Source organism: Anopheles gambiae, chromosome 3, assembly GCF_943734735.2.
Source record: "Anopheles gambiae chromosome 3, idAnoGambNW_F1_1, whole genome shotgun sequence".
Taxonomy (NCBI): Eukaryota; Metazoa; Arthropoda; class Insecta; order Diptera; family Culicidae; genus Anopheles; species Anopheles gambiae.
Window position 1 is genome coordinate 49,652,723 of NC_064602.1, and position 15,707 is coordinate 49,668,429.

Here is a 15,707-nt window from a genome sequence, read left to right on the forward strand (position 1 = left end):
CATTGCGTACAACTTCTTGATCGATCTTTGAACGCAGCTTGAGGCTTTAGAAATTGCTCAACGCAGCTATATCGATCGCAACTACCCTCACACGAAGCTTAACGCAACGTGTCTCAACTTTCGTGGAGCTTTTTAGTATTGCCTCTGAATAGCATACCAGTATTGCACCCCTGTTGAGAAAGCACAGATGACACAGATCCCTCAAAAATAGTGCATGAATAAGAGCCTGCAAATTTTGCATCCAAAGAGCCAAATTCTATTAACAAAAATGCTTGTAGAGTTTTATGTCAAAAAGCAAAGTGATAAATTAAGCTTAAATATAAGATAAATATAGAATATATGAAAGGCCACCTAGGAAACATGGAGCACTATTAGATTCGCGTTTTATACTTAGCCCAACCGTAGACGTGTCGACTGTACTATACTCGACATGGTTTGATTCCCAACCTGACCATTTGGCTGTAACGAAGGATCACCTCTAGATACGCTTTGTCTTGTTCGTCCTTTCGTATTTCTCCAGCGTATTGCTTGTTTCATGTGTTTTGGATCATGTTCAATGATCCATTCGATTGTCCATTGCAATTTAATTGGAATTGAAACAGCAAACCTAATTAGTTGGAAGTGTTTCAAATCATAACCGGCATTATCATATAAAAAAAACATCAGACCAAACATGTGTCGGAATGTTTCTAAATTTGTATTTAAATCAATTCAGCTTCCTTTTCCGGCGTCGTCGGATGGTCGACGTCCTTGACATTCTTCAATTCAAAACTCACACGTGGTTCCGAAACGTGTCGGAAACCGTTTTCCTACACCGAGAGACACGCCTCTTGATGGTTTTATTCGGATCAGATCATCTGACTGACAAGGATGAAATATAGCGAGATAATTAACTTATCATACCCGCATCTTTCAATACTTGAATATGCATTTGTAACTAATTGTAATATCTTAAGGCGTATTTAGTTTCATTGATTAGTGTTGTTGATTTGTATGTTATATGAATTAAGCAATAAATTTTATACTTATTTTTATAGATAGAGAGATATGATGTGTAGTATTAGGAAACTAAAGCTATTTTTTCTATTATTTTTAATTTTTCTCCCCAGTGTCGCTCCTGTTGACACATACACAACCATACAAAGTGGTCATGCTTATGCGTCCTTAGCAGTAGTCATCCGTAATAATGCGAGCAAGGTCAGTGCTTCTGTTCATAAGCATCTATTCATAAGCATCTTCACTCGGTGAATCATCTCTTTGCAGCGCGAATAAATTAACCCTTCGTTAGCTGATCGAGGGCACTGCCATTGTGCATTGACTGTGATATCATAACGAAAGGCAGTGCACAGTGGGAATAATAAATGCACCAAAGCATGCAGAATGCAGGACAAATTCAAAACGTATTCAAACGCCTTACAATCCAGTGACAGTTTTAAGACTACAAGCTTAGTATTTAGAGTAAGTTTCCATTCGTTAGTGTTGACGGCTGCTTTCCAAACCACTAGAAACGCACATTTTACGGTTAAAATATTTCCAACCCGCCACTGTAGTACTACTTCCAGCAAAGCCCCACAAATATTGCCAAACGATCCATTTCAGTGTCTTCTCACGCAATCCACCAAACGCCATCTATGGAAGTATGCAAGCGCGCAAGAACTGCGGCCAACTATTTGCGCAAATGCCATTTGGCACAGCGAACCGAAACGCAATCAAATATGTTGCTGTTGCCGTTTAGCCCCCACCAACCGTACCAACGAGGTAAAGTCGCAGAACGAGTTCCTAGTATAAACGAGGGCCACCGCAAGCAAATTCTAATCCGGTCCCGTGCGCCCACTGCACTGAGTTGCGGTGAAAAGTGAGTGACGCCTTTACATTAAAACAGCGTTTAGCTTAGGTTGTAGCTCTTCACCTTTAAAACTAAACTGCGCGCAAAACTATCGTTTCGAATTGAACTGATTCTATGCACGAAACCCCACAACCGATGTTCCTTCCACGGGAGAAAAATCTTTCCGATAAGCCATCTCATATCGTACAGTACGCGGTTAGGGGGCTAGTGATGCAATCAACATCCGAGCGCTTATTTCGGACGAAACCATACCGTAAACGAAAGCGAAAATTGGGCCATCTCGCATCGGTCCCACCCGGCTCTACTGGAAGGTACCGGCCCTTCTTACCGCTCCCGGCCGAAGCGACCACCGCGCACCGCATGGCTGCCAGTGACGTCGGTGACAGTACATCGCAAATTGCACCGCAACCGACACCCGGCCGGGTCGCAAAAGTGAAAGGTAGTAAAGACACATCCCTCCGCAGCAAAGCCCGTAGTTTTACCGAGGGTGCGGACAGAGCGGATCGTAATTTGGGTCGCTACGGTCACTTATACGGCCAGTAGGGCAAAACAAATGCACAAACACATGCACACTGTAAACGAGTACATGCGTACAATATGCGAAGTGTACGCTAAATTGGCGAAGGACGAATGGACAAGCACGGGGGAGGGCGGCGTCAGAGGTAATAAGGATCCCTTTGGGGATCAATCGCCTGTAGAACGCGTTGAACTATACTGTCAGTAGAGGTCGTACTATACTGTCCTTACGATCGATGGATGTTGTCGAAGTTTTAAAGGAGTTTGTCTATTAGCTTCGGAGCTAAATCTTTTAATAACATCTAATGGCTCCCGATGCTTGTCATGAATATTTCATACCACCCGATACCAAAGCTAATCGTTAATTGATTACTTCCCCCCACATGAATTGAATCTTCCCTTTTGTCCACAAAATGATCCAATGTTCCCATGGTATCAGGGCCAATTAGGATTTTGAAGACAATAATTTAGAACTGTTCCAGTGAAACAGGACAGTTCATCTGGCATTTTTGTAAACACATTAAACCCGTTTCTGTTCAATAGTTGCTTAAAGCTCTTAATTTTTGTTCAAAAACTACAAAAATCAACTAAACCATACATAAATCCACGCCACACATACTCAAACAGACACCAATTTATGGATTTCCTTTCACTTCATGCGATTGCTGGTCGTGTCGTGTCTGATGAGCGACGAGTTTTGTTTGTCTTTTTTTTTTTAAACATTCGTTCCCGTAATGTCAAGGTTTCTTGACCGTTGCCGAAACTTTACAAACGGATTCCAAATCGTTCGACTATCGTTCGTATGCAGCTACTACCGATACGATTATAACCGCAGAAGATGAACTTTGTGATGAACTAAATAATTGTCTTTAAGAAGGTTAAATTATCTCCATCCATTTCTCCAACCACTTTCCTATGTGTGGGGCCTTCAACAGGAAGCATATAAAGTTGTTTAATTCAATGTTCATTGCCACAATGAGGCATTTGTGTATGGCGTTGTGTATACTGCAAGAATAATAAAAAACCAAGACATTGAAATGTAAAGTCTTGTGCCTTGTGCGCCAAGGCATTTGAGTGGAATGTTTCATTACATCAAATTGAAACATTCCTTAGATTTGGCTGTAACGTTGAGCATAATTAAATATGCTGCGATTGCGACGGAGCATCTCATTGGTCGCTTCAAATTTGTAAAATACCGTGCCATTCACAGCTTAAAGATAATTATGATTTCACATTTGATCTTGTTAAAACTCTTTGAATAACTTTTAATAAAAACCAAAGCGCAACCTGTTGTCTAAGGCTACACAGTTGTTAATGTAGGTGAACATGTACATGTGAACGCAATCGTCTTTGACTGATATTGGCTGCTCATATGCTATTTTAAACAATCTTCCCTCCAATTCCCAGTCATTCCAGTAAAAACCAGTAAGAGATTAGCATTCTTTCAGGCTACAAAGGTCAAACAGGACCCACTGTTGCCGATCTGTTGGACTGGCCAGCACGAGTTCACTACTTACACTCATGCGCTTGTGACAAGAATTGCTTGCTTATCGCGGTACCTTTTCTTTTCGATGGGCCTCCTAGTACGATTGCCTAGTATGATTCATTAGACTACGGTATTAATATGTTTTTTGTTTGTTGCATATAAAGAATGGGATGCCCCGAGAATCCTGTGGTACAGTAGTCAACTCGCACGACTTAATAATATGCCCATCAAGGGTTCATGCCTCATATGGACCGTCCCCTCGTAGCAAGGACAGACTAATCCGCAGGCGTGGTACAACTAATTCTCGTAGAAGGTCTTACAGGCCGGCAAGACCGCATAGGTCTTTACGCCAAACAGAAGAAGAAAGCAGCTTGGGTCTCTATTTTTCAATTTCATGATCGTGGTTTTGACCAAAAAGTTCAGTTAATCTTTCATTTTGACAATGTATGTTGTGTTTGTTTAAAGAATCTAATTTAGTCGACATTGGAATAGTTTGCTCAATTTATCAATTAAACCAGAAGTTGGACTCAATTAAGACCACTTTAAGAACACTTTTTAGTTTTTCTTTTGAGAATGTTCATGTCTCTTGACAATTGGATGCATTTGGCCAACATAATAAATAAAATAAACTAATATTTCAGTCAATTTGCTGATTAGAGGTGACAGATTTCACTACTGAACACTGACCACCACTAGTTTTTTTGGAAAATATAGTTTTATTGCGAATTTTTGGTAGTGTTGTTTGTGCTAACTTCTGATAGTTCCTCTTAAACCCGAAGTACCAAGTATTTATAGTATTTAAGATGCAGCCATGAAAGCATAAAAGGATGTTTTTTTTCCATCGACATCGGCAGTATCACCGAAACAAAGTGTCCCATTACTAATTGATCCAAGTTTTAGGAACTTTCAATTTAGTTCATACCAAACGCGATACAGTAAACTCTTTCCTCAACCAAATCGCGAGCCAAGGGAAAGCAGGTCGTGCTTTACTTCGAATGGTTATCTCACTTAGTGAGCGCCTTGAAGCGCACATTTTTTTATTATCAATCTAACCTTTGAACCTTACTCCTAGCCCAGCATACGCCATACGAACGAGCGAAAGCTTACTTTTCTGGAATGGATCACTTTCACCGCGAACGTGACATTTGGGGGCATTTGGTTTATTAGCAAAACAGCCATACAGCCTACCATTTGCCATGGCGGATATCCATCGAAACACCCAAACAACGTCTGCACCCACAAAGTGGAGCAATAGGGCTGGCTGGCGGGCTGTTGGCAGAGGCTGCAAATATAGCTTTCTACTTAGCCGAAGCATTTAGCACGTTTATGCTGGACTGCATTTGATGGCCAACGCAAAGATGTTGGCGAGGTGGGGGAGATTTGGCGCTAACTAACCGATTGTTCAGTTCCGTGGGCTAGGCAGTTCAGGAAGCGCAGACATAAAAAAAACTTCAGATAGTTAAATATACTTGCCTTTTGCCCATTGTTTCTGTGTGACTTGGGCTTCAGCGGGAAACTACACCGATCTATCAACGAAGCCCGAAAGGGAAAAGATGGGAATCGAAACCCAATCTCGGATAACAGCGAGCCGTCTACGAGTGAACCCTAAAATAGCTCCTTCTTCCGTACCGCAAAACGAACACACAGAGCACACACAACGGCCGAATGAGGCCAGTAGTTCAAGTGCATTGGCAAGCGTGGTCGATTGGCAAAAACCAACAGCATTTCCTCGTGATCGCGGTGATGCCACCTAGAACGTGTGTGCGCTGATGGCGGAAGTACGACGCTACGGTGAAGCAAAACATAAACCACCAACAAACTATTGATTTGTTTGCATAATAAAAGTTTCACCTCAGCGGCGTGTGGAACCGGTGTGTGTGTATATGGTTATGCTTCAGTGCTGGCCCAAATTACCAGAGAGAAAAAAGTTGCTATAGGTGCGTTGCTATATTCGCAGGACAGACACCTCAAAAAAGGCACACAAAAATTAAACGCAAATTAATCACCAAATTAAACCTGCACTCGTCCAAATTCGATTCAAATGCACACATAATCCATACCACACCGGGTTACACTGGCGACAAAATTAGCTGCTCCTGAAAACCTTTGATCGCCCGCGGTTGATCAAACCCGTAAGCCTTGACCTTCTGGCTGCATCGAACACAACATCAATCCAATAGGAGATTTGCATACGCGCCGCTTGCCCTTGGACGGCGAGGCGCACAATTTTGCTGTGGCCACTTTCTGGCCTCGCCATCAATGATTGTGCGCGCTACTTGCACTGCATATGGCCATTGACATGTTCATCAAACGGAAGGGAGAAAAAAAACGCTGCAAGAAGATCAAATTATTGCACGTAAACTGCAAGGCCTACTAGGAGCACGTGTGTTGCGAAGGACAAATTGACGACTCAGCAACGCAAAATCACTCGATAGCGCTCGAACGGTAGGCCTCCGGGCAGTGGGGACGACCAGCACGGACCAGTCGCAGTCGTCCCGCTCTTAATAGTGCACAAACCCGCAAACATAAAAACCGACCTGCAAGCAAACACCGTCGAAGAGCGGTCGAAGCACAAAATAAGCGAAAGAAAACCAAAACCTTCCCGTCGCGCCCAGGCAAGCGAGCGATGGAGAGAAAGAAAGTGGGACAAACTTCTCCAATCTCCGGCTTCTCCGGTCAGCGTAGCACCGGTCCCACAGGGGAAGAGCGGGCAGGGCGAGAGAGGCAAATCGAACCGACGGGCAAAAAAAGCAGGCCACCCCATCGCAGTTGTTTGTAATGCAGCAACGAAAGGAAAGTAGGTACTTTCAGGACTCGCGTGGCCCGCGTGGGCCCGCTGTGCCATATTCCGTGGTGGGTGTACACCACCGCCAACGCTTCGCCCATATTCCCTTTTCTTTGGCCCTTGCGCGGTTCCATACCATCCGACCATAGCGAACCCCGAACCCGTGCAATAAATATGCCGGCATGCTCATTTTCCTGTGGGTATTACTCCCTGGCCATTATGTTCTGGCTCTCCCGCTCTCTCGCTCGCACCGTTTCGCTGTACGAGAGAAGGAGATGCTGGTGCTGTTATCATTATATCTAACAAGCTTGTAAGGTCGAAGCCAACCGTGTCAGTGTAGGAAACATTCGATGGAATTGCATTTACCCCTATCCGTCTTCCTTCCTTACCTTCGCATCCTATTTTTTACCTATTTCTTATTGGTGCTTCGGTCGCTTCACTGTTGTTTTTCAGCTTTAACAACATACTTCTTATCAAAAATGCAAATCCCTTATTCACTTTTCAGTCGATGAATGTTTGTTTTTTATCTTTAAAATGCACACCAACTTGCATTAGCACAACCAGGTTTCACTAATTGCTTCACTTTTTTTAATGCTTCCTCTTACTCTCAATTCACATAAGAAAGAACTAAACCATATGAAAATCCCTACTTAGGATGTTTATTTCCCTGCAAATTTCCACACACATCTAACCATGACGCACACACACGCACAAACACACTCCCGGCCCTATCAATCACATTCCAATCCAAGGCAGCCAAGAGTTTTCGTTTTACCTTCTGTTAGCTATACGCAACAACAACAACAAAAACAAGAACAACAACAACAAGAACAACAACTCCACAGGCACAGAGCCACAGCAGATGTATTGCACTACACCGCACACTGGAACAATTTTTGCACTTCTGCAACACAGCCCCTCCTTCGATCACGATCACGACCGCCAACCTCCGGCTGTCTGCTGTGCACCGTGCGAAGCAATCGGAAACAATATGCTCTAAACGCACAGCGACGAGACAACACTTACCAGGAATGGGACACGACCTCTTTACACGAACGAACTGAAAACGCCGGCGAACGTCAGCACAAGCCTGAACGGAAAAAGCTACCTCGGACGAGCGTGCACCGCAAACCCTTCAGCTGGTTGGAACCAGAAGAGAAGCTTGTGCCACCTCCGTGCCGCTTTGCCACACGGGAGACTTGCGCGGCGATATTCCGAACTACTTGTCGTAGAGTGGCAATCGAGAAATGGAAAGGGACCGACAGTCGGGGCGAGTACCGGCTTCGAACGACGAAATCCGTTCGAAGCTCATGAGAGAATGAGAATCATGAGATACAACTGTCAAGCATTTAAAGACGTTTATATCTACGGTTCAAGGATGGTAAAGTTTTGAATTTTGATCTTTTTTGCCGTTGGTATTGGATTTCATTCGTTACATCATTATTGGATGATTTGTAATCAATTATAAGGCAGCTTTACTCATTTTCTTGAAATTTGAATTTAACTTAGTTCAAATTAAGGAGGGACGACAGGATTGGATTTACTTTATAAAAATGTATAAAAATACTGATTGATTTTATTTTAAAGAGTTATAAACGTTATTTACATGGTGAAAATGTTTTGCGATATTTTTCTATAAAGTTTTCAGCAATGTAACAAATTTATGTGAAAAACATTAAATTTAACCTTTACCCTTTAACCTAACCTTTTAACCTTTAACCTAACCTTTTAAGATATTGGTATGTTTATTTATATTCCGATATATATTATGTTTTTTAGATACATTTTCAAAACTTTTTTTTATTAGAAATAGATCACAAAACATTTTCAAAATGTTTAATACCTCTAAGTTCAATTTACTTCAATCATTTAAAGCAAAATTTAAAGCAAAACGTTACATTGAAAACAACATTCGTTCCAAATTCGCGGCGAAAACCTCGCGGATTTCTCCCCATACAAACGGGAACGTTCGACCCCGACAGATAGAACTCATTCTTTCACGCGCTTCTTACGGTCTCTCAATGGTACGTTATTTTAAAACTGAGCGCCAAGTGAGCGCCTTCTGACAACCGCGGCGAACGGATCTCGTCGTTCGAAGCCCATAGTCGCCCGGAGTGAAAACAGTTCCAGTTTCATGAGTGGATAATCATTTGTTGATGTAATGTTATGGGTCTAAAAAATGCACATCTTGCCACTTACAATAACCTAAGCCAGAAATTCAGTGAAAGAAAAAATGCTAACCACTTACTGAGCAAACTTCTTTTATTTCTCGAACGAACGCATATCTCGACTAGCACGGAATAGCCCCTTTTCCATTCGACGATAGGCCCGGAACTGAGAGAATGAGAGAGACAGACAGTTTTGCAAAAGAGCGAGAGAATTATCTCACCTTTGAATGGCTCTCTTTGTCGAACAGCTGGAAAACTGTTTTTTACACTGTGCATGTGTGCGTGTGAACATCAATGTTGAGAGTTATGCTTTTCTGTGCTGCTTCTTGCGAATGAGCTTTCAAGCTTTCTTCCGTTAGGTGTGTTGTTGTACAGCAGCAAGGGTGTCAAACTCGGGGCAAATTCTAATTGTGCGATACAGGGTTTCCCACGATTTATTGGTCAGTTTCCATGATTTTTTGGTGCGTTCCCACGATTTTTTTAGCGTATCCCATAGATTTTTGGTTCGTTCCCATAATTTATTGGTATTTTCCGATTGGATATCAATACAATTGGACCAAAAAATTCTAGGAAACGACCAAAAAATCGTGAGAGCACACCAAAAAAATATGGGAACCCACCAAAAATTGATGGGAACCAACCAATAAATCATGGGAAACCCTGTAATAGTGGTATCACTAACTGTGAAACCGTTCCGTCGTAGAAAATAAGAATTCATTCGATTATTTTGATATCAATACGTACATTTCAAAAGGAGTTAAAGAGCCTCTCACATCGCGGATTTTGAATTTCGACTTCGTGTATTTCTTGTTTACGAATTATTTTCTCTTTTCAGTTGATAATGTGTATTTTCAATCATCATTTATCTTAATTCATTCATCGTTTTTCAGTGTACATAGCAAATTTCGGTGACTGATTCAATGAAGAGATGCGGAACTTTCTCAGCGAATAAATAGAATTTCCAATACCTCTTACCATTGATCCAAGGACACGAAACGTTGTGTATAATGTTTTTGCTTGCTTTGGCATCGATTACCGTTAACATTTTGCACACCTAAAAAAACAGCACATGGACACACACACACACACACACACACACACACAAGATTACCATCGTTTTTCTTTCGACAAAACCTAGCGAAATGTCCATAAATGTTAATGGTGCCGCGATTATTATTATTAAATGTATGTGACTCATGCTTATCTACTGTTCATTAAAGATTCGCAAAGATGTATAATAATGCATATCAGAAAAGTTGTAAGTTTATTTTAAACCATTTATCTAGCTCTTAACTTAACAAAAAAAAGAACACATAATGTGCGAATAAGACATAAAAATGGATGACAGCAAATCTTATCATAAATAAGTGTTACACTTCCCACCTACGATCCACACATCATGCACTCGTCTTTGTTTTCCAGCGAGCATACCATCTCCGCCATTCTACGGTTTCTTTCCGCAAATGAACCATTCTCTTGCGTTTGCTGCTGCTGCTGCTGTTCCGATGCTCCATTAGAGTCGTGGTGTTCGCCACCCCGCATTGGCGTACTGGTACTTCCGTTCAGCATCGAACGACGCATCTGCCCGGCCCGCGGTGGCGTACCTTCGCCCACACCATTCGACATGCGACTGACGTTCGACTCGTTACCGTTTTGCAGCTTCGTCTTGTCCACCGTAAACTGGATCGCATTTACGGCCGGCTTGGTTCGTAGATAGTACATGCCAGTTTTCAACCCCATCTTCCAGCCGTAGAAATGGATCGACGTTAGCTTGCCATAGTTTGGCTCCGCGACGTGAATGTTGAACGATTGCGACTGATCGATAAACGCGCCACGATCTGCGGCCATTTTGATGCACGTTTTCACCGAGATCTCCCATACCGTTTTGTACAGGTCGCGAATTTCCTGCGGTATAGCCGCAATCTTTTGGATCGATCCATTGTTGGACAGAATTTCGTTCTTCATGTCGAGATCCCACAGACCCATGTTGGTCAAATCCTGCAGAAGATGATGGTTCACCACCTGGAACTCACCCGACAGCACGCGCCTATTGTAAACGTTCGACGTGTACGGCTCGAACGATTCATTGTTGCCGAGAATTTGTGCCGTGGAAGCCGTCGGCATCGGGGCCAACAGCAGCGAATTCCGGATACCGTGCTTGGCGATCTTTTCCTTCAACTCGGCCCAGTTCCACAGATCCGTCGGTTCCTTGTTCCACATCTCGTACTGCAGAATGCCCTTGCTCACCGGACTGCCCTCGTACGTCTCGTACGGACCATCTCGAGCGGCCAACTCACAGCTCGCTTCCAGCGCGCCGTAGTAGATGGTTTCGAATATTTGCTGATTTAGCTTTTGAGCCTCTTCGCTTTCGTACGGATAGCGCATCAGGATGAACGCATCGGCCATGCCCTGCACGCCGATCCCGATCGGCCTGTGGCGCATATTGGAGCGCTTAGCCTCCGGCACGGGATAGTAATTGACATCAATGATTTTGTTCAGATTGCGCGTTACTGTCTTAGCAACTTCCTTCAGCTTTGCAAAGTCATACGTTTTGTCTTGCTTTACAAACATGTTCAAGGCGATCGAGGCCAGATTGCATACCGCTACCTCATCCTTCGACGAGTACTCCACAATCTCAGTGCACAAGTTGGAACATTTGATGGTGCCGATATTCTGCTGGTTACTTTTACGATTGCAAGCATCCTTGTACAGCATGTACGGTACGCCGGTTTCCACCTGCGATTCGATGATCGCAAACCACAGATCCTGCGCCTTCACCTGCCGCATAAAGCGACCCTCTTTCTCGTACCCCGTGTACAGCTTCTCGAACTCTTCGCCCCAGGTGTCCGATAGCCCGGGACAATCGTGCGGGCACATCAGGCTCCACATTTCGTTCGCCTCCACACGCTGCATGAACAGGTCCGGTATCCACAGTGCGTAAAACATGTCCCGTGCGCGGACCTCCTCCTTGCCGGTGTTTTTCTTCAGATCGAGAAACTCGAATATATCGCCATGCCACGGCTCGAGATAGATGGCGAATGCTCCAGGCCGCTTGTTGCCACCCTGATCGACGTACCGTGCCGTATTGTTGTAGACGCGCAGCATCGGCACCAGACCGTTCGAAATCCCGTTCGTACCGGAGATGTACGTTCCCTTCGCGCGGATACAGTGCACGTTCAGTCCGATGCCACCGGCCGACTTTGAAATTAGGGCACACTGCTTCAGCGTGTCGTAGATGCCCTCAATGCTATCTTCGGACATGGTCAACAGGAAGCAGGACGAAAGCTGGGGACGCTGCGTGGCCGCCGCAAACATAGTTGGCGAGGCGTGGGTAAAGTAACGCTCGGACAGCAGATTGTAGGTCTCGATTGCTGCATCGATGTCCTCGCCATGGATGCCAATAGCAACGCGCATCAGCATGTGCTGGGGGCGCTCGACGATTTTTCCCTTGATCTTCAGCAAGTATGATCGTTCCAAGGTTTTAAAGCCGAAATAGTTGTACCCGAAGTCGCGATCGTAAATGATGGCCGAGTTCAGCCGGTCGGCGTTATCCATTATCACCTTGTAATGAAAGTCCGAGATCATGGGAGATTTCGTTTTCAGAAACTCGTTCTCCATCATGTACAGATCATGCATAACCTCTGTAAGAAAGAGTAAAAGAAAATCCAACACATAAGATGTAATGTAACGTTTAACAGGATGTACATTAAGTTAAATGAAAAAGTAATAGACAACACTGCATTAACCTAAAAGTAACACAAGAATAAATAGTTCCGCCTGTTAAGGAAAACAATCATTCCATCATCACGCGAGCCGTGTGACGTCACACTTTGTAACGGTCGAAAAGGAGTACAGGAATATTCCTGTACAGACCCTTACACAGCACCCGCATCAAATGGACGCACAGCTGTCACAGCGCAGCACGGACGCAATGGTAGAAGTGCTTATCCTACGATACATTTCGTAGGGAAATTCATTCACTTACCAGAAAATTGTTTCTTTGTTTCCTTGTGCAGGTTGGAAACGGCCAGCCGAGCAGCCAAAATCGCGTAGTCGGCATGATCAGTCGTTAGGGTGGCTGCCGTTTCGGCGGCTAGATTGTCAAGCTCCTGCGTCGTTACACCTGAGTAGAGCCCATTGATTACACGCAATGTTATAGCAACCTGCACCGGAAAGAAAAGGGAAAGTTACGGTATAATTCAACCGGAAACGTCAAGCTGGCTTAGAACGAGGTTTTCCGCTTGAACCGACTCACTTCCGGGGGTGACAGTGGGAGCCACCCGTGCCGAATTCATTCGCCCGATTACCAACTTACCGGATCGACGAAATCCATGTTCAGCCCATAGCAAAGCTTCTGTATCCTTGACGTGATTTTGTCCAGATGCACTTCCTCCTTCCGGCCATCTTAATTGGGACAAAGGACAAGACAATTAAAGAATCGTGTACCAATTGACTAGTTCGGGCAGAACTTTGTAGAACAGCACTTACCACGCTTGAAGACATACATCTTGTTTGGCTTTAGAACCATCTTGAGGGGTAAAATATAGCACTCAACAAAACTAATAAAATACTAATCACAAAACTGTAAAACACTTAAATTCACCGCACAAAAGTTCCGTCTGATCGCCAATGCACAAGGGAAAACAATGAACGAAGCGAATCTTTTGGCGCACTTTTACGCTGACACTATGTTGACGTCGATGGCGGCCGACCACACAACACACAATGTTGGCTGCATTCCACACTATGTTGTTGGTACGTTTGAGCACCTACTGTGTGATTGTATTAAGCCATTACAATCTATTTAGCCATTATTGCAATCATACAGATGGCAGAAATACAAAAGCCGGAGCCTAGCAAACTTTTAGGCTGTTAAACAATTTCGGAAGGCAATAAAACTTTGTCAAATACGGTCAGCATTGCCTCTACTGTAATCATTTCAAAAATGACAGTTATGTCAGTTGTTAATTCGGTGTTTAATGATAAATTGCTAGATGTTATTTTCTGAAATTACCCTTTTCCGCAAAATAGTTTAAAAGTATCAAAAAATAATGTTTATAAGTGCCAGTTCTCACTAATCACTTCACCCATAACACCTTGTGGATGAACATATTTGTCATATCTTCCAGTGATCGTTCGTCATGACGAACACGGCATAATTTGTTTTTGATGGGTCAAATTATTCCACATTTCGTCACGTAGATAGCCTTAAATTTCAAGAAAATGAAGCTTTTTTTTATAAAGTTTTACGTTTTTATATTGCACGAATACGTCGGTGTTAGCAGCTAGTAACAATGTATGTATACCATCTATAGGGTGTTAAATGAAAGACTTGACAACATACGTGACTTGATAATAAATGCTCTAGTGATCGATCACACAGCAAAAAGAATAATTGAAATGAATTCGTTGTTGTTTTTAATGTAAAATCCAAATGATATAAATAAAAAAAATGCATAAGCAAGACTAACAATAAGTTTCGTACCAAAAAAGCGAAAATGTGTTTGTTTTTGTATGACTTCAAATTTCACCTTCAATCACAAGCTATTGTGTTAGCAATCATTGATCATGCATCCGTTGTTGAATCATCAGAACTATCGCACTGATGGCATTCCATCATTGGGATAGGGGCTGGGAGCGGTTCTAATGGGAGGTGAGCAAAATTGTACCGCTCTATCACACTGGGTGTCCACACGTACTCATCAAATGATCCAGACTTAATAATTCCTCGCAGCAAATACTTCGACGCAATGTTAAAAACACTATCGTGAGCATCTGATAACACCGTTCCATCCCACGTGCCATGGTAGCGGATGCTGCCAAACAATACCTCCACCGGACCAGCCAAATGTCCTTCGCTCCAGGATCCGCGCAGACGTAGTCCGTTTTCGGCAAATGTGTACACTCCTATGCCATGCTTTTTGTCCATGCACCAGTTTCCCTCGTAAACATCCTTGTTCGAGTACACGTATACACCGTACCCATGACGCACTCCCCTCAACCAGTCGCCATTATAGGTGGAACAATCTGGATAAGTTTGTATGCCACGTCCTTCTCGAAGACCTTTACGGAAAGCGCCGACGTAACGATGACCCGTTCTTTGTCGCAATACGCCCTGCTGTCCGGAAAATACTCCTTTTCGGAACGATCCTTCATAATGATCACCGTTGGTAAATTTTGCAAAGCCATTACCGCACGGTTCATTCTTGCTGTTTCTTGGTCCTTCATAGTGCTGGAAGGAAAATATAAGTATTAAATGATAATTATTTCGATAGCTTTGAATTTAAATGTTTAGTCCCATACCTTTATTTTTACTTCACAGCTTTCATCCTTTTTCTCGCTATAAACTGATCCATTATCAACCAGCTCTGACGATAGCTTCGGTATCGCTGCAATGTCTTGAAGATTCAATACCAACTCATCAGGCCCTTCAAAATTGCCACAGTCCGGTTCGAACACGCTCATTTTGCAGCGTTACTTAAAGAATGATGTGCCAGCGATAACTAGATGCAATGTGTATTAACACCTTGGCGTACGTTTTACTGCTTCGATTCACAGGGTCGAGCATTCGAGCATCTAGGCATGACAAGACCGCATTGTCACCACAAGATAGATTTAGACATGCTTTTAAATAAATTGAATGTTTTATCTGTACTTTTTAAATGAAAACACTTACATAAAATATTTCAAATAACTTACATAAAAAAGGTAAGCACCAAAAAAATAACTTTTCATTATATTTCTCGCTTAGTAGTACGAATATTGTTGATCTTTCTAGGGTTTCGACCACAGATGCTCTATTAAAACCATGATTGAAACATGTCGTAACTTTATTTTTTGTATAAAACAATTACATTCACTAACTGAGGGCTTTATTAACGAAAAAATTATTATTGCTTATGTTCT

General features: G+C 43.0%; 3 protein-coding genes across 4 annotated transcripts in view; all 3 read right to left on the reverse strand.

Annotated features, from left to right (window-relative positions):
* LOC1279618 (protein gustavus) overlaps positions 1-7,803 on the reverse strand; it is a 109,628-nt gene extending 101,825 nt beyond the window's left edge. Inside the window, exon 1 of one of the 2 annotated variants that reach the window (XM_061652998.1) lies at positions 7,660-7,803. The gene's annotated coding sequence lies outside the window, so the exon portion shown is untranslated. Of the gene's footprint in view, positions 1-7,408; positions 7,553-7,659 lie in introns of those variants that run through there. The other variant, XM_061652997.1, reaches the window with a different exon arrangement.
* A 2,231-nt stretch (positions 7,804-10,034) lies between these two features.
* LOC1279619 (ribonucleoside-diphosphate reductase large subunit) lies at positions 10,035-13,432 on the reverse strand. The gene is made up of 4 exons (XM_061658562.1): positions 13,290-13,432; positions 13,117-13,205; positions 12,787-12,964; positions 10,035-12,442 (listed from the first exon to the last, which is right to left on the reverse strand). Exons 1-4 carry the CDS (start codon positions 13,327-13,329, stop codon positions 10,185-10,187), a joined length of 2,565 nt encoding a protein of 854 aa, XP_061514546.1. The 5' UTR covers positions 13,330-13,432; the 3' UTR covers positions 10,035-10,184.
* On the reverse strand, positions 13,350-15,391 carry LOC4578279 (radial spoke head 1 homolog). Its single transcript, XM_001238146.3, has 2 exons — positions 15,105-15,391; positions 13,350-15,033 (listed from the first exon to the last, which is right to left on the reverse strand). Exons 1-2 carry the CDS (start codon positions 15,264-15,266, stop codon positions 14,368-14,370), a joined length of 828 nt encoding a protein of 275 aa, XP_001238147.2. The 5' UTR covers positions 15,267-15,391; the 3' UTR covers positions 13,350-14,367.
* Positions 15,392-15,707: the final 316 nt, after the last annotated feature.

Excerpts from the sequence above, each read along its gene's own strand:
- LOC1279619 (XM_061658562.1), bottom strand. The coding sequence starts at position 13,329 with ATGGTTCTAAAGCCAAACAAGATGTATGTCTTCAAGCGTG. Across the intron at positions 13,206-13,289 it reads GATGTATGTCTTCAAGCGTG|ATGGCCGGAAGGAGGAAGTG; the intron begins GTAAGTGCTGTT and ends GTCCCAATTAAG. Across the intron at positions 12,965-13,116 it reads ACATGGATTTCGTCGATCCG|GTTGCTATAACATTGCGTGT; the intron begins GTAAGTTGGTAA and ends TTTCCGGTGCAG.
- LOC4578279 (XM_001238146.3), bottom strand. The coding sequence starts at position 15,266 with ATGAGCGTGTTCGAACCGGACTGTGGCAATTTTGAAGGGCCTGATGAG. Across the intron at positions 15,034-15,104 it reads GCTGTGAAGTAAAAATAAAG|CACTATGAAGGACCAAGAAA; the intron begins GTATGGGACTAA and ends TTTTCCTTCCAG.